At 59.9% G+C, this 24,428-nt stretch overlaps 1 protein-coding gene across 3 annotated transcripts in view; it reads right to left on the reverse strand.

Annotated features, from left to right (window-relative positions):
• Nucleotides 1-6,653: 6,653 nt before the first annotated feature.
• SRC (SRC proto-oncogene, non-receptor tyrosine kinase) overlaps nucleotides 6,654-24,428 on the reverse strand; it is a 29,739-nt gene continuing 11,964 nt past the window's right edge. The window contains exons 2-14 of one of the 3 annotated variants that reach the window (XM_076351909.1): nucleotides 22,147-22,222; nucleotides 18,004-18,253; nucleotides 17,651-17,750; nucleotides 17,132-17,149; nucleotides 13,441-13,539; nucleotides 12,599-12,702; nucleotides 10,701-10,850; nucleotides 10,267-10,422; nucleotides 9,925-10,104; nucleotides 9,768-9,844; nucleotides 9,225-9,378; nucleotides 8,885-9,016; nucleotides 6,654-8,420 (exon numbers count right to left, since the gene is read on the reverse strand). In XM_076351909.1, the coding sequence (XP_076208024.1) occupies nucleotides 8,212-8,420; nucleotides 8,885-9,016; nucleotides 9,225-9,378; nucleotides 9,768-9,844; nucleotides 9,925-10,104; nucleotides 10,267-10,422; nucleotides 10,701-10,850; nucleotides 12,599-12,702; nucleotides 13,441-13,539; nucleotides 17,132-17,149; nucleotides 17,651-17,750; nucleotides 18,004-18,244 (1,620 nt within the window). In that variant the 5' untranslated portion in view covers nucleotides 18,245-18,253; nucleotides 22,147-22,222 and the 3' untranslated portion in view covers nucleotides 6,654-8,211. Of the gene's footprint in view, nucleotides 8,421-8,884; nucleotides 9,017-9,224; nucleotides 9,379-9,767; nucleotides 9,845-9,924; nucleotides 10,105-10,266; nucleotides 10,423-10,700; nucleotides 10,851-12,598; nucleotides 12,703-13,440; nucleotides 13,540-17,131; nucleotides 17,150-17,650; nucleotides 17,751-18,003; nucleotides 18,275-22,146; nucleotides 22,223-24,428 lie in introns of those variants that run through there. The other 2 variants (XM_076351910.1, XM_076351908.1) reach the window with 2 other exon arrangements.

Below are 24,428 nucleotides of genomic sequence, written 5' to 3' on the forward strand. Positions count from 1 at the left end.
TTAACCTGACTGTGGGCAGACTGAGAACCATACTGGCAATTCCTAACAGACTCATTTTTACACACAACACAGGAGGTCGCTTCTGGTTGTGTCTGCACTTATGTGACAGATTCCTCCTTTCCTTACCACTTACAAAATTAAACCGCAGAGCCATGTCCCGAAAGCCGCTAATCCCCAACGCCAGCAGTAAAAGTGTTATCTGCCAGGGGCCTAGGCGGTGTAAGCCCGTCCCACGACACCACATCTTCCCAACCTGTCCCCCTGCTGCGGGCAGAGACCGGGCCGCAACCCGACTACCATGAGCCATCCAGGGGGGAGATTCAGTTGTGTCGGCCCTTCCCCAGCTTTGGCCCTGACCCTGTGTAGTACCGGGGGCAGAAGGGGAACACGCGCTGCAGCCAGACACGGGACTATCGGATCATGGCACCCAGGAGCACCTCAGGGAGTTAAAGGGTGTAGGAGCCATGCTGCTGGAGCCAAAACCAGCTTCCTCTACCTTTGCTCCGAAGCCCTGAAGACCAAGTCCAAGCTGGAAAGGGTTCAGGGCATATCAGTGTTTACGTGTTTAAAAAAAGAAAAAGTGTGCGCCACCACCAAGAATAGATATGACAGCTCTGTCACCTGTCAGGCTGAGGGAAATCCTGGTAGCTGTCACATCAGCTGCAGCATAAAAAACAAATAGGGGAAGGTCTCTCATTTGCAAGCTATGGCAAGACTTGTCTGCGCTCTGAGCAACTTTTAAGTTCAAATTTATTTAAGCTAATGCAGTCGGTTCTCTTAAGAGTACGTTTTTGTTGCTAACTAGCCAAGTTGCACTCTACAGCAATTTAAATAAATCCTAGCCACGAAGCCAGACAGTCCTTTGGATGAGAGCAAGCCCTGGCTTTGTACATGGGGTTCAAGACACGACACTGCTGCAGGCTTTCCCTTCTGCGAGACCCAGCTTGGAGGAAAAACTACTTCAAAAGAGGGAGGCTGCTGGTGTAGCGACAGGAGAGATCTCGGCAAACTGATGTGTAAGAAACCTACTTTTTACAGCCCTTCCACCCCAACCGTAGTTAAAGAGCAGTCTTTGATATGCACGCAGCCCTCACCAGCACACTGTCTTACCCTCTTTAGGGCACTGAGATACCATCTTCATTTTAAAGATAGAAAATTAAAGCAACTTCATCATGGTCAGACAGAAAGCCTCAGGCAGAGTGAGGAACCCAACCAGGTCTCGCATCCCATGCTAATGCCCTGCTCGTCCTTCTCTGTAAAGAGACCATGAAAAACCAGCCTGCGACTGCAGAACAGGTCAAACCCGATGGCTTTTGAAAAGCATCATCACAGCTTCCCTGCTTGTGCACCACAAATTGGACTGAGCCCGTACAGACGCAGCACCTGTGCTCTCGGGCAGGCGTTTGCTGGCTGCACGGAAGAAAGCTCAGAGATGTTTCGCCCTGGTCTCAAAGAGCTGCTCTGCCAGGAGAGCAGTGGGCTCTGTCCCCTGGTATCCTGGAGGCACCAAGGGGTCTCTGCGTGGGGACCACACCGGCGGGCAGTCAGTCCGGGGGATAGCTACACCAGTGACTCCAAAAGCAGTGGGGTCTAAAACACAACTGCTGTGTTGTGCCAGGTCCCATCGAGCCTGGACACTGCCCTCAAGGGCTTTGGCGCAGAGCAAGTCTCATCACCTATTATAAAGTGTCCATCTGCCTGGTGCTCCCTGGATACAGGGAGCAGGAGCCTTAAGCTGTTCCTTTGTCTTTCCATTTGAAGGAGAGATCATTTTCTTTTCTAGGTCACATAACAGATCAGTGACAAAGCAGGGTCAGGAAAGGAAAAAAAAAGCCAAGCCCAGGCTCAGATCCCTAGAAACAGAGATGCAGCACAGCTCAGGCAGACCTCGGGCTCCTCACTGCAGCCTCAGGGTCTGGGGGCTTCTCACTCCCCTCCTCACCACTGGTCAGGGAGAGGCAGTATCCCAAGATGAACAACTGGGACACCACAAGGCTTCCCATGGAGAAGGTTTGGCCATGACTGCCAGGCTGGTATGGCTTTTGGAACCCTAGAACTGCTGGATATCCACGTTGGTGCATCTCATCTCAGGGGCTGATGTTTGGCAGTCGAGATCCCCGGCACCACTCGGGGTGCAAGTAGGGAACCAGCTGTCTGGGGCCACCACTGCCACCAGCCGCTCTCCCAGTGCCTGCCCGTCCATCCCTGGATCTTGCTGGGCGATTAGTGCCTCCTGCCTGGATGCTCTCCCTGCTTACCCTGAGACAAGCCCACAACATGGCCTTATTAACTTAGCAGCAGACGGAGAAGAGAGGTTGATCCCACTGAGAAGCTGTTTGGGCTGGAAGCACCCACGGGCCAGCTCAGAGGCAGCTAAGTCCAGAGGTGCAGCCCTGCTGCCAATAGCGCCGGGCTCCCACGGCCTCCAACCTCATCCCCTTGTGCTGTTACCCTGGGGCTGGTCCAGCCAAACCCCCCCCCCCCCCCCCCCCCAAGCCAGGGAAGCCGCAAACATCACTCAGGGCCACAGAGAGCCCTGCCAGCACCCTTTGGTCTTGCCTGTCTCTCGCTCCTTGCACTGGAGCAGTTTCCTAGCCCTCAGCCACCGAGGGAGGTAAGCTACACGTCAGGTAAGGACTTTAGCCCTTCCCTTGGGAGCTTGGAGATTAACCCTTGGCAAGAGGGTTTTGCTACTCCTCCGAGCAAAGGCAAATCCTCTGGTAGCGGGGCAAGGGAGGACGTATGGCTCGGGTGCCACCCAGACCTGCTGCTGGGAGGGGGGGAATGAGATCTGAGTGGCAGAGTCCACAGGGGACAGAGACAGGCTTTGTCCTCTGAATTGATGCGTGCCGGCAGCCTCCCGTTCACCCCTTGCTACCAGCGAGCAGCAGGCACAGCGGGGGCTGGAGCAGCACGGCCAGCAAGACCTGAGAGCCTGGCACCAGGGCACAGCCCTGCTCCTGCCTCAAGAGCCCTTCTGCTGGGTCTGGGTTGTGGGAGAGACCCCAGACCTGCAGCACTGCCCAGGATTTGCTCTGGGGGAATTCTCAACGCGTGGAGCAGTTCAGGGCTGCCCCCCGCATACTCACAAGCATTTTTCCCCCTTTATCCTCTGGCAGCCTGGATGAAGAGCCAGAACTTACTGCGCTTTGGGGGTGCTACCACTGAGCTTTGGGGAAAGTGTAGGGGATGTTCAGGCCAAACAACAACTCATCCTTGCAATTTTAGAAACCCATTGCCAGCACAAACTGCCTAGCACAGGACCCCCACCCCCTCACCACCCTAACACCCAAATCCTCTCCCAGGCTTACAGGGCGCAACACGAGTGTGAAGCAAACAGCAAGGTTAAGTCCATTAAAGGAGGCACGTGGTGTAATCCCCAGGCGCATCTGCCCGGCTCAGGCTGGGGATGCCTGGCAGGGGCTCTCGCTGGTCCGAGCAGATCCCGGCAGCGATTCCCATCTCACACCTCCTGGGCCAGCAAGCCTCTGCCCCTCCAGACTAACGTCATCTCCTTCCCATGGCTGGCCTCTACAAAGGACTTGGGAGTCGAGAGGGGTGTCACCGAGGGGGGTCAACTGCCCTGACCATCCTTTTAAGACACTTCGGCTGCCACCGAGGCTGACGACCAGACACAGCGAAGGGGACAGAGAGAGGAGGAAGCAAGCAGTGCCATAGGCAGGGCTGGAAGTACCGAAATCCGGTCCCCTCATCCCCTGGGCACCACCCACCACAGGCACCCACACTGCCCCAGGGCTCGGAGTAGACCACAGCACCCTGGCCTCCCTGCTCCCAAGCAGCAATGCCGAAGGTGCAAAACCAAGGGCTGGAGGAGCCTCGGCCCCAGCTCCCCTCCCAGGGGTGACCTTGCCAATCCACCCCCAGCCCACACATCCCACATGGACCAAGGGACTTGCCAACAAGAGATAATCCCTCAATCACTTAATTGCTTTAAAGAGAAGCAGAACATAAAGCATTAAACATTTCAGGTGATAAGACTGAGTCACTTACCAGCCCGAGGAGGAGGGAGTAGCTGCATGCCAGTGCTGAGCAGCCAGACCCAGGGGCTCGGGGCACTAAAGCCACCCCAGACTGTGGTAGTGGTGAAGGAGCATCAGGAAGAGGAGCAGGAGCAGCAACCACCACCCTGCTTTCAGAAAGCCTGCTCCTCCCCAGTGCTGTGCCTATATATCAATTAATCACCGAGTGAGGAATCCCAATCAGCACCCACTAATTATCCTAACAAAGCAGGCCTGCTTTTTGTAGTTGCTGATGAAGCAGATTCTGCTATGAAGGGAGGGCTGCCCCCCGTCCTGTCCCCCCCCCAGCCCAACTGATGGGGGTTGGCAGTCAGGTCTCCTGCCTGTTGGGCTTGGGGCAGCTCCGCCGGCCCTGGCTTTGGCCAGATCAATGTGCGCACCAGGGTCACCATGTCACTCGCAGCCCCGGGGGGGCCAGTGCTCCCTGCATGTGGGCAGGGTCCCAGATGTCCCAGCATGCAGAGGCTGGGAAGCACCGATGGACGCAGCGGAGGAGCCCCTGGGGTCCCTCACGGCTAACGCTGCATGCCGGCAGCACGTGCCACAGCCCTCTGCTCAGCCTTGATGGCTGCAGCTGGGATCCCACCGGCGATGCAGGCTGCGTCCCAGCTCAGCTCGGAGCACGTTGGCCTTATTCTGCGCCCACCATGGCAGTGATTTCCCGCCAGAGAGGTCTGGGCATGGGGAGTTCGCCCATCACCGCCAGCCGGCTGTCCCCGGCCCTTGGAGCAGGAGGGACACGATGGATGAGGCTCCTCTTGCAGGAGCAGGCACTGGGACTGCGCTGGACCACGAGCCCATGTGGGGAGGACGGGAATGGCTCCAGCAGCACAGAAGTGGCACCAGATCCCAGAAGCATCGGCCAGAAAGAGCCCCTGAAGCACCAGGAGCCACGCATGGGTGTTGCACGTGCTCCAGGAAGCACCGACTCCTGTAACAGGGATGCTAAGAAGTCCTCTCATACACTAGCTACACTTTTTTTTTGTGAGGTCTGTTTGTATTTAATTATCAAATTGCAAAGTATTTACATCAACATTAGAGTTTCAAAGCATCTCCACCCACCACCACCCACAAAGCTGGACCTTTTCTGGTTTTTTTCCAAAGTTTTATTATTATCCAAAAAAAAAAAAAAAGCTAAATATTTTACTTCGACACTGAAAAAGGCAGGTGGGGGGAGAGGGGAGCTGGGGAGAGAGAGACACAGATCCACATGTTCTCTGCATAGTTGGTTGGAGATCTTACAAAACACTGTTTAAAAAAAATGGTAACAGCAGAGGAGCATAACTTGTAGGGCGTTACTGACCCCGGGAAGCCAAAGAGCATCCTTAGGTGGGGGTTCCCCTCTAGAGTTTATTGGCTTAAAAAATAAATTGGCAGACAACAATGGTGATAGAGGAGAGGCTCTCGATCTCCGGGTCGTGCCAGCTGCAGCGGTGAGTCCGGAGATGCTGGGTCCCGCCGAAACTGCTGCACAGAAACACGGATGGACACACGGACATGCAGACACACAGCCCCAGTCCCGTGCAGGGAGGTTCCTCCGGGATCGCTTTATTGTCTTCTGCCCCGAAATGTCCCCAGCACGTCTCCTTCATCAGAGCTTGCCAAAAGCCATGGAGAATTAAGCCAGCCCAGAGTGCTTCTTGTGCCGAGGGTGCGTTCCGGCTCTGCCACTTGCCAGAAAGAGCCAGAAAATGAAACCGCCGGGTTAAGCCCGTTCCCGTCCCGCTGGGCTCATGGAAGACCCTGTACATGCTGCAGACAACCAAAGGCCAAACCTTAACATGTGGTCTTGCCTTCTCTCTCCCCAGCTTTCAGATCAAATCTGGCTTCCGCACGTTACAGTTTTAAGAGGTTTCTCCCGGGGATGGGGATTTTGTATAATTTAGGCAGAGCTATGGCACAGGCCACCCCTCAGACCGGCTGCTGTGGGATGGGGCTTCTCTGGCAGCACCGACGGGGATGTGGCAGCCGCTCATCCCAGGGATGCAAACACGGAAAGACCCAGAACGTCGAGGTTTGGAGAGTCCCTGCCCAAATGCAGAAATGCAGGCCCAGCAAATCTGCTAGGAAGGGGGGGAGAAAAAAAAAAATCCGTTAAGCCAGTCGCTGTTCTCCAAGCCAGCAAAGGCAGGATCTCTGTATCGCTGAAGAGCCCATTCAAGCTGATTCTGAAGGTTTTACTCATTGAAAAGGAGCCACCAACCAACCAAGCGAGCACTTGGTTCATAAATAAGCGGCTGGGGAGCTGCAGGAGCGAGCGAGAGGCAGTGGCGTGCTCAGGCCCTGCTCTGGTGGGGGTTTGGGTTTGGGGAGGGAAGGGGGTTTTGGCCGCCCCCCTGCCCACGCTTGGCTCCCACCCAGCTTTCATGGGACACTGGCACCGCAGGTGGGGGCTGGCGAGAGGCGGTTTGGGTCTGCTGGCTGCAAGGAGGCTGTGCTGGAGGGAAACCCCATCCCACAAGCGATGGGGAGGCAAAGAAAGCCCACCGCCCAAGGACCTGAGAGGCAGGGAAAGCCACTGGCTCCCCTCTCTGGGTCCTTCCCACCAGTGCGTGCCAGCACCCCCGCCCCACAGCACCCCCTCGAGCCCCCATCCCACCCCTGGTCCAGGAGAGCATCCGAAGAGCCCCCAGGTCTTCCTGAGTGAACGTGCCTGGGACCTGAGAGGTGAGGGAGCAAAGCCTTGCAAGCCACCATGGTGAAGGGTTTCCAGCTGGGTACAGCTGCAGGAGGGGGAAAAAACCAACACATGCAACTAAGTCAACGTCTGGGAGGGCGTGGGGACCGCTCGAGGGCTATGTACAAGCAGGCGCTGGGCGGGAGAGCGCAGGGGCTGGGTGCCACCCTCGGGGTTCAGCCCCACGGGATGGGGGGGGGCAAAACTGGGCACGGATAGCCACCCACTGCCGAAACATGGCTGAGGCCTTTCAGAGTGAGCAGGGGGGAGATGAGGATGCAAATGTCTCCCGTGCGGCACAGTGCTTCCCAGGACTTTCCTCCAGGATGGTGGCCCATGGCTGGGGATGCTCCCACTGCATGGGGACTGCAGCCCAGCAGTTGAGATGCGAGGGGTGGGGGGAGGCAGCTAAAAATGTACCGGGTGGACAAAAACATCTGTGAAAGATAAATATTTCCCCCAAAACACTCCCACACCGTGAACAGCCACACGTGCCATGCACCCAAGCCCCACGGTGGCACCGGATTTGGTGGCAGGGCCAGGCCGGGGGACTCTGCCAGTGGGAGAGCTGGTGGCGGAGCCGGGGAGGGCGGCTGGGGGACTGTGGTGCACTTCCCTTCCCAGGGGGCCGGCTGGAAGACTGGGAGCGCTCGGTGGGAGAAAGCGCAGCCAGGGCGGCGGGTCTGGCCGCAGGCAGGGCGAGGGGTCTGCCGGCACACCCCCGGTGCTGCTCCCAGGAGAGACGAGATGAGTCCCTTGGGGGGACAGACGCAGCTGGAAGACTCGAACGTGCGCCCAGGTGCTCCCATGGGACAGTGTCGGTCACCAGAGCCACGAGCAGCCACATTTCATGCTCCTGGCACCCGCTAGCCGGCGAGGCTGCAGTGAGGCCAGAGGGATGCCCGAGGAAGGGGCACCACCAGCGTTCCGCTGCCCCCCCACACCGGCACCACTGCCCTGGCGCATCGCCCCGTCCGAACCAGCCAGGGATTGTGCCTTCCCCGTGGCGAACCGTCTCTGCCAGCACCCTCAGGAGAACCGGAGCCAAGGGCGGGGGGGTGGCGGGGAGGGCAAAGGGGCAGGGGAATTTGTGCTGATTTAGAAAGGGGGTGCAGGAGACCGGGGCTGTGTGTCCGAGGTGGGGTGATGCCGTCCCCCAATTCCTCCGGGCTCACCCCAGAGTTGCTGGGTGGGAAAGGTCTCCCGAAAGCCAAGTCTCTTGGAGGGAGATGCTCCGCTGGCTCTCCTGAGCCGGCTCTGCCAGCACCCTCAGGCTCTTCTCACCAGCGGGACGGCACCGCTTCATTAAACACAGGCCAGAAGTCTTAATGAACGACGGGGGAACCCAGCACCTCCCCTGGCTGCATCTGGAGACGATGCCCCGTCCCGCTCCGGGGCTGCTCCACAAAAAACCGGCCCCTCGGCGAGGAGGCTAGCCCTCGGCGCCCCGCTGTGAGGACAGCAGCGTCCCTGGTGCCAGGAGGAGCTCCGGGTCTATAGGTTCTCGCCGGGCTGGTACTGGGGCTCTGTCGAGGTGAAGTAGTCCTCCAGGAAAGCCTGCAGGTACTCAAAGGTGGGTCGCTCCTCCGGGTCCTTCCGCCAGCACTGGCACATGAGGTCGTGCAGGGACTCGGGGCACTCGGGTGGGCAGGGCATGCGGTACCCCCGCTCCACCTGGTCCAGCACCTCCCGGTTCACCATCCCTGCATGCGGCCAGAGACACAGCGCCAAGTGAGAGATGGGCCAGATCCTGCACTGTGCCTTTCCCAGAGGGGACACCGAGGGCATCGTGCTGGGACGAGCCTTACAGGCAACCCCAGTGACTGGACCCAGGGAAAGAGGGACCCCCAGCCCAACAGCACTCGTCCCTGTCAGCCTGTCACCTTGCTCGGAGACCGGAGCAGGACGAGGCGGCTGTGACCCTGCATTCCAGCTGGGCTCTGCTCGCCCTGCTCCAGCAGGGCAGGGTTTGACCTGGGCAGGGGCAGCTCTCCCCCGAGCCCACCCTCCCTGCCCAAACTGCAGGAGAAACTTTACATCAGTTTGCTCCTCTGCAAAGATGGCTCTGGGGACCACGGAGTGCCAGGGGCGAGCGCTGGGCGAAGGCGGCTGGTGTCAGGGCACCACGACGGGGATGGGGTTTCTGCTGGTGGGTGCCAGCCCTCACCTGGGTATGGCACTCTGCCCTTGGTAGTCAGCTCAGTCAAGAGGATGCCGAAGGACCAGACGTCCGACTTGATGGTAAACCTGCCGTACAGAGCCGCTTCGGGGGCCGTCCACTTGATGGGGAACTTTGCGCCTGGATGGAGAGGCAGGGTGAGGGGCTGCTCCCTGCCCCACAGTGCCCGAGGGCACACGGGCTGTGAGTGCTTCCAGGACCCCCGCGCAGCCAGGGCCATGTGCTGGCTCAAGATGCAACGCACACCCCTGGGGACAGGGGACCACACAGTGGCCATTGCTCCGGTGCCACCTGCCTGGGCACGGTGCCGGCAGCCCCGGGCACGCACCTTGCCGAGCAGTGTACTCATTGTCCTCGATGAGGCGTGCCAAGCCGAAGTCAGCCACTTTGCACACCAGGTTCTCCCCCACGAGGATGTTGGCTGCCCGGAGGTCCCGGTGGACGTAGTTCATCCTCTCCACGTAGGCCATGCCAGACGCGATCTGTGGGGACCAGGACATGGGGCACCGAGGCTGGCGGGGTAACACGAGGGTCCCCAGGGAGCACCTGGCACTGCCGAGGGGAATGGCTCCACAGCGGGACCCAACCCAGGGTATGGGAGCAGCTGGTTGCTCAAGAAAACCCACGCAGACGCAGGTTTGCTGGCCAGGGAGAGCTGGCAGCAACGGGAACGGGCAAAATGATGGTCCCTGACTGCAACCCAGCTCTGAGCTGAGCACCCAGCGGGGACGGCAGCACCCAACCCGAGCCAAGTGAGGCTGCAGAGAACCCCACCACCTGACAGGCGACAGCCACGACAGCCCAGCGAGGTGCTCGGGCAGCCAGTGCCCTTGGAGAGGGATGCGGGAGGCCTGGGGATGCACAAACCCACCTGAGCCGCCATATCCACGAGCTGGGGCAGCCGCAGGTACTTGCCCATCTCGCCCTTCAGGAAGTCCAGGAGGCTCCCTGCGAGGAAGACCACAGTCACGGCGATCTGGAGGAGCAGAGCCCCTCGGCCGCCCCCCCAGCATCCCTCCCGCGCTCACCCTTGCTCATGTACTCGGTGACGATGTAAATGGGTTCCTCTGAAACCACGGCGTAGAGCTGAACCAGCTTCTCATGCCGGAGCTTCTTCATGACCTGGGCTTCCTGCAGGAAAGCCTCTGGGGACATGGTGCCAGGCTTCAGAGTCTTGATCGCCACCCGGGTGGTGCCGTTCCAGGTCCCTATGGCACAGGACAGGCTGCTCAGGACACATTTACAGGGCAGGGAGCCGTGCCCCTTGCCTGCTCCCCCACGCCACTGCAGGCTCCGGGCACCTGCAGATGGCTGGGGAGTGGATGCAGGTGGTGACACAGGGGGGACAGCGGGGTGGGAGCTGTCCTTACCCATCCACACCTCTCCAAAGCAGCCCTGCCCCAGCTTGACCTCCAGCCGCAACGATTCCCGGGGGATTTCCCAGGCATCCTTGGCGAGGCCTTGGGTCTGGGGCTTGGAAGTGGGGCAGACGTTGGTGAGACGGTGGCACAAGCCGTCGGCGTGTTCTAGCACAGGAGGGGACAACACCAGGGTGACACTTGGGCATTTAGGCACGTGATGTCTTTAACCCACATCTTCCCCGCAAAACACCTTGGGGACCCATACCCAAACCCTCACCCTCTTCCCTAAAACCCAAGCAGTTTTTCACCAGGGTCTCCCCCCAACTGGTTTGGGGTCCCCCAGCCCCACACTGGCTTCCCAGCAGCACCCATCCTGCAGCGAGGGCAGGCACAGCACCCAGGGTGTCACCCAGACCCCAAGGGGACCCCAAGCGGCTACCCACTGGAGTAATAGGCCACCAGCTGCTGCAGGCTGTTGAACTGGGTGCGGGAGGTGATGTAGAAGCCGCCACTGTCCAGCTTGCGGATTTTGTAGTGCTTCACGTTGAGCCCCTTGGCGTTGTCGAAGTCAGAGACGGAGAGGCAGTAGGCACCTGCGGGCAGGACCGAGGGGCTGGGGGGGAGGTGCGCCACAGACGGGTGCTCCCCACGGGGTCCCACCGGGGGGGGGGGTGGGCGCGGGGGAGCAGGATTGGGCATGCAGGCTGCTGCTTTCACCCAAAAGCAGAGGATGGGGAGCAGCTCCTGGCTGCACGAGCTGGCACCTCGTGCCAGGGAGGGATGGCAGATACCCCCGGCTACAGCCACGCCAAGTAATCACAATCTCCAGCTGCCCCCACTTGCATGGCAGCTCTGCCAAGCCCTGCCACCAGCCAGGAGACCCCTCCCACTGCGGAAGGAGGCGGCTGTCGGGTCAGTCATCTGGGCACGGGTGATTCCCACTGCTCCTCCAGCCCCGGCAGCCAAGAGCCGGCTCAGCATCCCCACAGGATGCGGTAACAAGGGGCACCACCCCCTCCGGCCCCCCAGCCCTGCCAGGTCCTTCTCTCCGGCAACGCATGGTGCACAGCACCGCTGCTGCTTCCTATGCAACGAAGGCTGCTCTTGGCCGGGACACCCAGGGGCCACTGCAGCTCAGAGGAGCCAGCACCACGGGGATGGACCGTGCCCCCGAGGCTGGCACCGAGGAAGAGAGCCCACTGGGTTTGGGGGGGCCCAGTGGGCGGGAGGGCGAGCAGCCCTGGGGGCACAGGGATGAACATGGCTCTGATGGCAAAGAGGGGACATTGAAGCAGGGGAGAGGACTGGACGGGAAGCAGGCTGGGGGAGCTGCTGACCCACAACCCCAACACCTTGGCATCTCAGAGGGGAACCGAGGGGCTGGTGGGCCCGGTTCCCTCCTCCACAAATCCCACCGTGGGCATCGTTTTGGAGCTTGTTTCTCTTCTACCCACACGAGAGCAACACCACACTGCTGGGGCCACAAATAACAGAAAGGAAGATTCATGCCGCTGCTTGAATGAGCTGTTTCCACCAGAATAAAATAAGTAGTGGCAAGTTCAAGGCATCAAAACAGAAAGGAACATCAAGGAGCTTTTCCCAAAGGTGCATTTGGAGCTAAACTAAACCGCATTTCCAGGTGAGAAACAGCATCCTCAGGCAGCCGAACTGTGAAGATCACAGCTCGCACTTTTGGGAGGCACAAAACAAGTATAAAGAGTTGTTAGACTTGAAAGAAGGACCTAAAGATTCATCACTACCTCTGCCTGGTTGCCCAGGAAGCACGTGTTCAAGATTTTGCCACTATATAGGGACCAGGAAAAAACAAAACACACCTACTCGGGGGTGTAATTAAAAAAAAAAAAAAAAGAGGAAAAAAGAGCATCCTGCCTGGTGGTCCTGCCAGAGCTGGTGGGGCACCCGGCTCCCACCCTGCCACGAGCTGAACCATCTCTTTGAAGGGTGACCACTGGGCAGGCAGCACGGGAGAGAAGCAGCCGCGTCCCTCCATGGAGGGGGAGGCTTGTTGGTGTAACGGTGTGTTCGGCACAGAGATGTCACCGGTGATTTAACGGGTGCGTCAGCACCTGCTCTCTAGGGACCAGCACCGGCAGGGGAGACTCCAGGAGGCTGCCCGTGCTGAGGGGCATCGCTCAGCGACTCTGAACATTGGCTCCTGTCTACAAGGTACGAAACTTTTCTCCTTCTCCCTCTCCCTGCGCCTAAGCTGGGGGAACCGGGACCGTGCAGAGTGACCAGGGGGACCGGGGTCCCTGCGCGGATGCTCCCCTGCCCCCCGGAGAGGGGCTCCCCCAGGATGGCCCCCCCTGGCCCCGCTCACCTTTCGTGGTCTCGCTCTCCCGGACCAGGAAGGTCCCTCGGGGGTTTTCAGGGTTGAGCAGCAGCCGCTCGGACTCCCGGCGAGTGATCTTCCCAAAATACCACCTGCAAGAGCAAGGCAGCGGCTCAGTGCCGGGCACTCGCTCGCCCCCTCCACTGCCTGTCCAAGCAGTGGGCTCAGCCCCGGCTCCTCCCCGCTGCAGGTTTCGGAGCCCACGGGCTGTGCCTCTGGGCTCGGGCACCCTGGGGTGTGCCGTGCCCCCCATACAGCCCGGGCTGGGCATCATCCAAGGAGCAACCCTGCACCACGGACCACGAAACGCCTTCACTCTAAACGCCCCCCCACATGAGGGGCTCTGGGGCGCCCTGAAGCCCCTCGAGCTCTTTCTGGAGGGGACGCTGTGCTGCTGGCTGGGGACGAGCTGCAGGGATGTAGCTCTGGGACTTAGGGCCGGCTTTGCCCCTGCCTGCTCTCCTCGTGTGACGGTAGCCTCTGCGCTCAGCCTGATCTGCACTGGCGGAGCCGGCAGCATCCTCACACACGGATGCGTGTCCATCGGAAGAGTAAAAACCAGACCAAAAACATCAGGTCCACCACGGCCCCTGCTACGCCACAGCTCATCCCTCCACCGCGCAAGCACGCCGCACCTCTGCACTTTATGGGCCTTAAAGAAAGGCTGGAAAACATATAAGGGGTTTGCAAATTCAAAGGGGGAAAATAACAAAAAGGAAAAACCCGGAGGCCTTGCAGGCTTTGCCCAGGAAAGGGGCAGGGGGAGGGAGGAGCACTCAGGGTGCATTTGCTATCGCTCGTCTTTAAACTGTCTAAAAGATGGCAATTACTCTTCAGCCTGGATGGAGTCTGAGGGCGCGACATAGTTACTGGGGATGTAGCCCGTCTGTCCTGTAGTGAGGGAATGAGCCAGCCACCAGTCACCTTCCCTGCAAGAGAACCAAAACACACTCAGTGTGAAGCCAGGAGCCCCCCCACCGCCGGCCCCTCTCCCGCCCGCAGGCGCCGGGGCCGGGGGGGGCGAGCCAGCGCAGAGCCCCGCCAGGAAGGGGTGCAGCCCCCGCAGTCCCCAGCCCCGCAGCCAGACCCTGGCCAGGAAGGCTCCTGCTGCCAGCCCCTGCCCGTGGCTCCGTTTGGGTGAGCTCTGGGTATTGGGGCCATCCACCTGCATACGGGATGCTTTAAACTTAAATCGGGCAGGGCAGCCAGCGAGTCAAAATACCTTTGGAGCCACCTGAATGCAAACGGGGTCTGGCTGGAGGTTGAGGGGCACTGGGGATCCAAGGCAGCAGGGTAGCGAGGAGCGACAGGCAAGGGGGAAGGAGAGGAAACATCTTTTCCAGCAACAGAATGATGGCAGTGATTAAAAAAGGCACGAGGAAAACCCAAGAGAGTTCGTTAAACACAGGCTGCAGAAAAGCAACAGGACGGGGCTGAGGTTTGGGCGGGGGGGGGTGAGACCTGCCCCGCAGTGATGCCCAGCCTGGATGCAGCGGGCTCCATCCAGCTCGGGTGCCCCGCTTGCAGCTCCAGGACGGGCAGGCTGCACGGCTGCAGCCCCTGACCGCGAGCTTCCCTGCAGCCCCAGCGAGGGCTGCGCCTGCACGACCATGAGTGCGGCTCGCACGGAGCCACACACACGCACTGTGCTGGCCCCACGGCCCCGAGCACGGCTCTGCCCTACGGGAGCCCCTGTGCCATCCCCAAAAACCCGGGGCTGACCCACCATCCCACCTGCCCCAGGCAGAGCGGCCCCAAGCACGTCCCCAGGATCTGGCAGGGAGCGGGAGCCTTCTCACTGCTCTGCCCTCCTCCCCGCAGGCTCCTGCACGGGACGGGGCAGGAAAGGACAATAAATAGAGAAGAACAACAGGACGGTGGGAGGCGGCTTCCCCTTCCCTGCAGACAGCAGGGCTTCCTCCCACCACCTGCATCTTCTCGCCCATCAAAGACGGAGTCACCTAATTTATCCTGACCACGAGGGAGACGAGGCTATGGGAAAACTGCAGATTTGTGGGGACAGCACCGCAAGGATGCAAGAACTTGGCAGGACGATCTCCACAAACACTTTACAGAAAAACCTTAATAACCTCAATCGCCACTAAAAGACCCATCAGACCACATCCAGACCCGTCCCTGACCCCTGCAGACATGTAAACCTCCATCCTTGCTCCAGACACACCAGCAGCTTGTGACTTTTGCTTGTCCCAGCTAAACCAGCGATGCTTCGAAGCGGCTGGGAGAAGCCGGACACAGCCCCTGGCTCCCCGCACTGGTGCCAACAGGGCCGGGGAAAGCAGGGACCCTCAGGGCATCTCCTCCCAACCACACAGCCAGGCTCTTCTGCCCGCCCAGAGCCCATCCCCAGCCTCGCAGCAGCCCCGGCTGGTATTTTAACTTCTGCCGGTCCCAGCGCATCTCGTGGCAGGTAGCTTGGGGCTCCCCAGCCGGAGCCGCTGCCCCAGTCACCTTTACTGGGGTGGCTCCAAAGGGGACAGGAGGCTGGTTGGGCTCCTTTCCCACAGGACTGGAGAAAACATCTGCTTGAGAAATGCCCAGCTTTTGACTTGTGGCTTTATTCCAGCTTGGGCTGCAAGGCTACAAGCTGGGAATTCGGCAAAAACAAACTATTCCAAAAATGTCTCAGCAGGGAAAAAAAAATAATAATAATCATCATCATCAAAACAAAGCATTTCAACAATTCCCTGCACAATCTTACCCAAAATACCCCACCACATCCCTGCTGGCTGCCAGCTGGCTGGGAGGAGACCTCCTCCCACTGGAAATGGTACCACGAGAGCCTTTCTGCACCAGGGTGGATTGATTTGGCCCATTCGGGAGGCCGAGGGTCACCGCAGACAGCCTGGGCTTTGCTGGGACGCAGGAGCAGGGAGGTGAGTGACATGGAGGCTTCTCCTCTCGCCCTGCGCAACCCCAGCCCCGTTAGAGCAGCCAAAACCTGCAGCCACCCTGCAAAGCTGCTGGTGGCCGGTCGGCCCCGTGCCCGCGGGCTCCCGCCGTGCCCAGGACCTGCCAGCCCTTCCTGGGCTGATGCCAAGCACCCTCCCCACAGCCCCAGGGCACCGACTGTGCCCTCCCAGGGAGCCCAGAGGAAGGGGACATCGCATGCCTGCCTTTTGCTGTCCCCAAAGCGTGGCAGCCTGAGCTGCTCCCGGACCATCTGAGCATCTCCGGGCACTCAGTGAGAAGAGAGATTTACCCCCCTGAGCACGGCACAAACTGCACAGCTTTCTCCACCACCTCTCTCCCTGTGGACATCCCACCCACGCAGCCGCAGCAGACACTGGGAAGGTCGGCAGCTAGATCCTGCACCCTCCACCGATGGGCTGCATCGCCAAAAAAAGCCCTTTTGCCCCCCAGGATGCTGCAGAGCCCATCACACAGGGACCCTTCCCTCTGACCGAGCCCTTGACAAACAGCAGCAGAGGAAAAAAGTATGGAAAGCCCAGAAGTGATATAAGGCATAAAGAAAAAACCCTCACTTATGGGCCCAGTTTGGACCCCCAATGCGCAGAGCTCACTTCGTAACAGCCCAAACCAGAGCCCAAGCCTGGGGCTAGCATGCTGCTGAGGCTGTGAAAGCAAGAAGCACCAAACCCCCCCCAAATTCAGGCTTTTCTTGCAGCATCGAAGCCCTGCACTTCCTGCACTTCATGGATTAAATGAATCATCATTAATAAACAGCGTTGGAACAAGGAGAACAAGGATCAGATTGAAAATGCATTTATGCAACGCTGCCTGACCACTGCAGGAGAAATATCAGCCCTGGGATGTTTCCTCGTACTTTCCACCTTTCAACTTTGCAAATCTATTTTGGGTGTCCCCGTTGGAAGGCAGCAGCGGAGGGGCCAGTGGGAGCTGCGGACCCCAGGGACCCCACGGCAGCGCTAGGGACAGCGGCTCTGCCAGCCAGGCCTCCGGTGGCGCAGCCGAAGGATGCTGCAGACCATGCGTGCTGTGTGTCAGGGCAGGCCACACGTGGGTTTAATACAGGATCATGTTTAGGACCATCTTCCAGCTCGTCACGCTGCCCTGCTCCACATGGCAAGCGATGGGTGCGCTGCTACGACCAGCATGGAAAGCAAACAAGCAGGAGCCAGACCCCTAAGGAAGTGCTTGAGTCCCCTGAGCCACTCACAAAAAATAAAAATAAAATTAAAAAAATGCAAAAATAAATGCAAAAATGGCCAGGAGGGAGCGGAGAGCCAACTGAAAAGGGACTGCAGGGGGGTGCCAGGGGCAGACAAGGAAGGCGGGCCAGGTTCAGAGCTCCTGGGTGCAGGCACAGCTCTGGATGGAGCAGTTCCTTGGCACGGAAGGCGCTCCCCGCTCCGCCCCCATCACTCAGGGAGGACAAACCCAACCAACTGCAAAACCATCAGGCAACCCTCTCCCCTCCCAGCCCCGCTCCACCCAACCTTGCCCTAACATGGGCAGCGGACGGGCTTTTATCATTTAAGATCATTAACAATAATAATAGTAATAATCTGCAATACACACCTGACGTCCACTTTTCTCCTAAACGACAGCATGGCACAGAGGAGAGAAAAAAGAGTCAAGAGAGAAGCTGAGATCAGAGACACCGTGCAAGCACAGGGGAAAGCACCCGTGAAGTTGAGATGTGTCCAGGCAAACGAGAGGGAGCTGAGCGCTGATGGGGACAGGGGACTGGCGGGGACACGGCCCCACATTGGAGGGCACGGACTGGCCAGCAAGCAGAGGAGGTGGCTTGGTGACAAGGCTGCAAGGCAACGGTGACCAGCAACAGGGCCGGGAGGATGCAGGAGCAGGCAAATGATCGCCTCCAATGCTGGGTGTCCTCAGACAAGTCACTGCGTCCGTGTGTGTCTTGGCAGAGCGGCTCCAAGGGCGGCACCGCTGGCGATCAGGCAGTGATCACCCGGAGCATCCCTCCTCAAGCACCCATCCCCAGGGAGAGCTGGGCTTGGGGGCTCCGCAGGAGGGATGAAGGTGACAGCCCACCCCTGTGGGCTTGGCTGCAGGGACAGGGACACTCACGTGTTGTTGACGATTTGCAGGCGCTCTCCTTTCTTGAAGGACAAGTCCGTTTCGGTCCGGGACTCGTAATCATAGAGGGCCACGAAAGTGGTGACTCCACCTGCAACAGAGACCGCTCAGGACGGGCACAGCCACCGGCACTGCCGCAGCATGGCGCTGGGCGACCCTCGCCGGGGACCCTCCTCTCCCACCATCCTCCCACCAGCCGGTAAGACACAGATCTGCTCCCCCTCCAGCTCAAAGACAGAGTCCCTCAAAAGCCGGAGAGCCCATCATCACAAGAAGATGGAACCAAACCCACGAAGACCCGACTGAGACCCTCCCTGCCCCGCCGAGCCCCAGCCCACACCAACCAGCCAGTGCCCCGGCACGCTGCGGCGAGGTGACCGTGTCGGAGGTGTTGAAGCCTCCAAAGAGCTTGGACTCGGGGGCCACGGTCCCGAAGGAGCGGCTGGGGGTGCGATGGGCGTCGGGAGCGGCCGCCTTGCTGGGCGTCTGCGAGGCTGGGTAGCCCCCGTGATGGGCGTTGTCGGTGGGCTCCAGGCTGCGCCGGCGCTGGCTGGGGTCTTTGGGTTTGCTCTTGCTGCTCCCCATGGTCCCGGGCTGGAGGAGACAGACACGCATGCAGAAGGCTTCTTTTTTTTTAATTATTATTATTATTATTATTATTATTATTATTATTAAGCTGCTTCCCAGGGCTTGCGTGACAGATGCCTGCCCACTAGGAAACGAAACAACCCCCGGAGCCTTTTCAAGCATCAGCTGCCGGAAAGTCTGGCCATCCTGCCCTTGCCCTGGGATAGCATCGCCCCTCATTAATGCCGAGCCACCTCCCGCCTCGCTGCAGCAGCCAGCGAAACGCCGGGAGCGGAGGTGCCAGGGCACGCTTTGGGAGCGGAGGGAAGCACGCTTTGGGAGCGGAGGGAAGCACGCTTTGGGAGCGGAGGGAAGCACGCTTAGCCACGGGATAGCAGAGCTAGGATGCCGAGCACGGAGCCTGGACCGGTGCTCGGGAGGGCGACTGCGGATGCCCCGGGGCCAGGTGCCTGCCATGGGGTGTAGCTCAGCACTCCGTACAGCCACGTTTCCTCCTACACGAGGGTTTCTATCAGTGCACGGACAGGAGAAGACAAGACCCAGACAAATATTCACGAGTTTGAATTACTCTGACAGCAGAAATTTGGAGAACCCATAGCTGCATCACTCTCCTTGCTCAGGATGGGGATTTAAATGCTGAGGATGTTCCTGTGAAGCCCAAAACGTGCAGCAAATGGGAGAAAAGTTTAAATCAGGAGCAGTTCCAGGCAGTTAGCAGCTAAAGACCAAGGGATCTCGGCTTTATATATAGTCATGCCTTCCTTTCTGCTCAAGATCATGCTCTATAAATACCTTCAAGGTAATGATAAAAATGAAAGAAGGGAATTATTCGCAGTCTCCAAAGATGGCAGGATATCCAGCAGTGTCCTGAAGCTATGGAAGGAAATATTTAGGCTAGATCACACATGGCAGGAGGGAAAAGGGAGGAAGAGACAACCGGGGAGGAGAAGATCTTGAATAAGAAAAAACAAGCAGGGAAGGAGCAGAGGAGGCAGCCGCTGCCTGTGGACCTGGAGGCAGCCGCCCAGGAGACTTTGCCGAGGGCTCAGCCTCACCCAACAGACGGTTTTTCTAACCCAGCTTTTGCAAGAAGCTCGGGCCAAGCCCCCACAAGCAGGGCCAGAGCCACGGGGCAGCTCCAGCAGCCTGCACAGCCCCAGTGTCAGTGGGGCAGAGCCCCTCGGCTCCTGCCGCAGGGAAGTTTAGGGGTGCCAGGCACAAGCTCTGCTCCCCTCCCAGCTCCCCTCCCCACGGTGAGGGCTTTGCCTGATGATCGGGGCTTATTTTCCAAAAGACCCAACTTCCATCTACCATTTTCCAGCTCTCAAATTGCACAGATGACCGGCAGCGTCCCCTGTCCCGCTTCCACGCAGATTTGCTTCAGCTGCAACCGTGCTAGCGGGATCAGACCCTGCCAGGGTTTGGGAACTGGAATAAACTGATTTTTCGGGCTGGGTACAGCTATGGCAGCCACTCCAGCAGGGAGCGGAGCTGTCCTTCCTCCTATGTGTGCAGGCTACGAGGAGGGACCGATGCCTCTATCTGCCACGGGACTCGGCCCATGCATATCTGTGCCAGGCTTTGGGGCCTCGGAGCAAAGGAAGGTCAAATATAAGCTTTGCGCTTGCAAACTGTCACGGGCAACAATCTGGAGGCAGAGCCCGTGGCGAAGGGGAGGGGTCTGTCCCATAAATAAATGCGCTTTTAAAAGCCTGGTGCAGAAGATGCTAAAGCAGAACTGTGGGGGGAAACAGGACCTTAGAAACGACAAGAAAAAGCCCCCACCGCTAAGGAAAGTGAACCTCCCCGTCCCCCCGGCCAGCCCTTTGCTCACCTCCGCCCGGGGCTCCGGCACCCGCTGGCGCTCCCGGGATGGCAGCGGCAGCGCGGGGAGAAAAGCAGGGGCACGGCGGGGCTGTGACCGCGCGGCTTGTGACTGCCCACGCGGCTGTGAGCAAGGGGCACAGCCGCTCAGAGTTTCCCCTGGAAGCAGCACTTCCCCAGGCAGGAAAACACCCCGGCCAGGGCGGCAGATTTAGCAGCACCGTGGGGACACAAGTGTCCCCTGAGTGCACCCAGCGGGGCTGCCAGCCTGGGTCAGCAACTGATTTATCAGTGTGCTGAGAAAAATCAGAGTATAAAATAGTCAATATGCCTAGATATTAGCCAGGAGCAGAGCACAGAAAGGGGAGAGTGGATGCCTCAGGCACTTCCCCAATGTCCCCAAAGCACGGGGGGGTCCTTGCCTTCACACCCATTAGCCCACGGACACAGGACGTGCATCTTCCAGGCATGTCCCGGCCAGCGGCACCGTGGACGGTGAGTTCAGCCCTCCTTGCACAGTGGTTTTGGGGAGGGAGAGCTCTCCAACACACATCACAAGATCCCAGCTTGCGCCTGGGTGCTAACCCTCCTTGGCAAGGGCTTTGCCGGTCTGTGCTGCTCACGGGACGTGCTGCTTTGACGGGGCCCAATCCAGCCGTCAGGGCTTCGGCTGCAAGAGCCGAAGATGGGAGCAGAGGAGGAGGAGGAGGCACGAGCCTCCTGTCCTCTACGGGAGGGGCTGCAGAGCAGTGAGCCCCGCTCCAAGCTCTCCTGTTGCAAACACCTTTGCACCTAAACACCTGCACACACTAGTTTCGATTTGGCTAGTGTTAATTGTAGGCTGGCAACCCCAAAATGTGCCCCGAGGCACTGGCAGCCTCGCACCATCCCCACTCCGAGTCCCAGGTAACTCAGCCAATGTGAGCGTGCAGCTTTAGCCCTGCGGCCGCCCCGGGAATGATGTTCCCCACCCGCCCCCAGGGAAGAGATGGGGAGGGGGGAGTCTGAGAAATCCCCTGCAGTCCCCACATCGCTGCCTTGGCAGCCGGCAAGGAAAGGGTGCAAATTCCCCCAGGAGGATGCAGGGGGTTGTGCAAGAGCCTGGCAGAGGAGTTATTAATGACGGCAGGAATGTGCTGTGCACTCAGGTCCCCAGGGGAAGAGGGGCCACGCACCAGCCCCGCTGGCGGGGACAGACCCCCCCCCCCCCCCCGCCTCCGGCAGAGCCGGCGACAAAACTCCCCCGGAGCCAAGGGGCAGAGAAGGCAGTGGGTGAACCCACTGCCCGGCCGCGGCAGCTCCCAGCACACCCCAGCAGCATCACTGGGAGCTGTGGGAGAGCATCACAGCGGCCAGATTGCAAAAAATACCCACCGCCAGCAGCTATGCTGTATTTATGTCTAACATACGGTATTTCTACGTGTACAGGCTGCAGGCATGCTCAGAGCCGCCAGCGTTCAGCCAGGGCAGCCCAGCCGATGCCCGGCGGGATATTTCCCCACTCCCGTGCTTTTTGCAGCTAACAGTGCCGGGATGGGGGGGCTCAGCGCCGCTCCCCATCCCAGCTGGTGCCTCGGCTTTCGGCAGGGCTTCCCCTCCCAAGGCTTGTGAGGCGGCGGCGGGTTGGAGGGCAGCCAGCATTCCCGGTGCTCGCCTCCGACTGATGCGAGGCGGCGTACGGAGGCAGCTTTCCTGCGGCGGGGATTAACACCCCGGGCACGTCGCAGCCTGCAGGAACTCCCCTGGTTTCTGCTCCGGGGGGTCAGCACCAGTGGTAAATTGCAAACCACCGCGGTGCCGAGTGGCGAGGCCTCAGTTCTGCCCCCACGGGCTGGCTACGCCGCGGGGAGCACCAAGGGATGGGAAGGATGAAGGGAGGGTTCTGCCTTTTGCTCTTGCACCCAGCACCCGACCCACCCACGGATGCTCAAGGGCCAAATCTGGCTGTTGCAGAGCACCTGGTACCCCAGATCTGAGCCCCCCCAGGAGCTTGGGAGGGTTTCCCTTTTCCCGGGTGGGTTCACTCAGCAAAGCAGCCTGGTCCCCCCTCCCCGGGGCCGTCGGAGATGCCTTACCAGTGCTTTCTGGCTACAGCCTCACCGCGGGGTGGGGAGGGGCCGCCGGCGAAGTCAGCTCAGCTCCCGACGCAGCCTGCGAGACAGAGGGGACGTCAGCATCCGCAGCAGCAGCAGCCGCCGCCGTCCCCGCGCCCCGCTGCCCTCTCCCCCCCACGCCACAGTCTGGCGCCCAGGGCTGCCGCTGCCTTCCTCTTCCTCCTCCTCCTCCTCACCATCCCTCCAGCACGGGGCCAGCAGCTCACACCCGCTCGCTCTGATCTCTCATGTGTGAAGAAGGGACAATTCTCTGCTCCACTTCATCAAACCCACCCAGGGACAGGAGCGGAGGCGGCTGGAGCCGCCCCAAGCGAGGCCCCGGGGCAAGAGGGGAGCACAGGCACCCCCAGCCCACCGAAGGATTTTTTGGGGGAGAAGCGAAGCCAGTTCGTCCGGACACACCAGCATTCCCAGCCCTGCCACTCTGTCTCCAGACAGCCAGGACCGGTGACAGGGAGGGTCGGCCACCAAGTGGGGACCTTGTCCCCAGGGATGAGAGTCACCTTCTCCATCCCCAGCAGCAAAGACAGATGCCATGGCATGAACCACACACAAGGTCTGGGAGCACCTCATGCTGCTCAAGCCCTGATTCAGCCAGAAAAGCACATTTTGGCCAAATTTTTCAAAAAGGACAGTTTCCTGCTGCAAGCGTGTGTGATGGGGGGACACTTGTCAGCAGCAGTGGCTCAGGGCAGAGCTTTGAGTCAAAAGCAGAGCAGGGCAGGGCCCTGCAGAGCCGGGGCAGTCACCTTGCCTAGCTCTGCCAACCCCTTCCAGCCCCCAAATCCTGCAGGAACTGCCACTTCTCCCCCCTCTCATACTGAAAAAGAAATCTCTCTCCAGCCAGCCCTGCTCACCCAGTGCCGCGCAGAGGCTTCAGCTGCGCCCGAGGGGCTCCAGCTTGCCCAGCATGGAGGGGATTCAGCCCCCGTGGCACCCCCAGCTTCACGGCCCTGAGGAGCATCCCAACGGGCTCCTGTCCTGGCTGGAGCCCAGGTTTCACATCTCATCCAGGGGGAACATCCCAGACGGATGGGGATGGGGCGCAGGCAGGTTTTTTGCTGCGCTGCCATCTAACCCTGCTGGGAGCAAGCCTGGAAGGGAGACCAGCCGCAGCCTCCTGCCTTTGTGCCCTTGGCCACCAAGGCATAGCAAGGGGAGGGCTTGCATGGAGACGGCAGCAAAGGAGAAAGAGCTGCTGCTCCCCCAGCACTGCTGGCTGCCATCGCAGCCTCCCCTGCCCCAGCTGCCCCGACCCACTCAGCCTGTGTATTACCCGGATCATGGCACGCCGCCCCATGGCACACACACCGGGCTTGTTACGTTGCAAACACCATGGCGTGACGGTGGAAACCACCGAGCAAACCTCGGTGGGGTCGGTGTAATGCCAGGCAGCCGCCTGCATCCCTCTCGCTGGGTGGGCGCCTGGGGCGGCGGCTGCCACACAGAGGATGTGCCACGCCGCAGGTTTATTTTGACGGCCTCCCCTTCCCCCTGCTAATAAGTTTTGTCACTATTTTTAGTGCATTTGATTAGGATAATAAGCAGCAGCTGACTGACAGCTCTTTAAGACTTTGAATGGTTTGTAATTTGTACTTGACTAATATTCGCTGGCAATAATTGCACCGCGGGATGGAAGGTGGGGGAAGCTGCAGTCTCAACTCCAGGCTGCAGCACATACAAATAAGGCTGTGCCGCGTACGCATGTGGTGCCCCTGTCCCCGCCGCCCGCGCACGCTGTGCCACTTGGGCTCCCGGGTACATGCTGCGAGGCCACGGCTGTGTTTAGACAAAATAGGACCAAAAAAGCGAGCAGGGAAACCCAAATATGCCTCAGCCTGGGGTCAGCCATGCACCGGGGTGGCAAGGTGCAAGGTCTTCCGAAGGGAAAGGGACAGGTCCCCGCGCCGCTGCCAGGTGGATGGATGCACTTGCATCCCTCATGCTCCCAGGTTTGGGTATTTGGTGGCTGAAAGCGGCTGCCCCAGCAGCAGCCCGGCACAGCCCTGCTGTCGGCTCCGTAGCAGGGCTGCGATCCCAGCCGGCACATTGCCAGCACGGCCACGGCTGGGCTCGGGCACCCTCCAGCAGTGCGACCCCCATGTGCTGCTGGGTTCTGCATTTGGGGTCTTCCCAGCCCCCCAGTCCCCCTCCCCAGGCAGCGGCTGGGCTCAGCCGCAGCCGGAGGGGAGGGTGCCAGGGCTGAGCCCAGCCGCACACCCTGCCCGGGGCAGAGGCTGCAG

The sequence above is a fragment of the Aptenodytes patagonicus genome, chromosome 14 (genome assembly GCF_965638725.1).
Source record: "Aptenodytes patagonicus chromosome 14, bAptPat1.pri.cur, whole genome shotgun sequence".
In the NCBI taxonomy this organism is placed as follows: domain Eukaryota; kingdom Metazoa; phylum Chordata; class Aves; order Sphenisciformes; family Spheniscidae; genus Aptenodytes; species Aptenodytes patagonicus.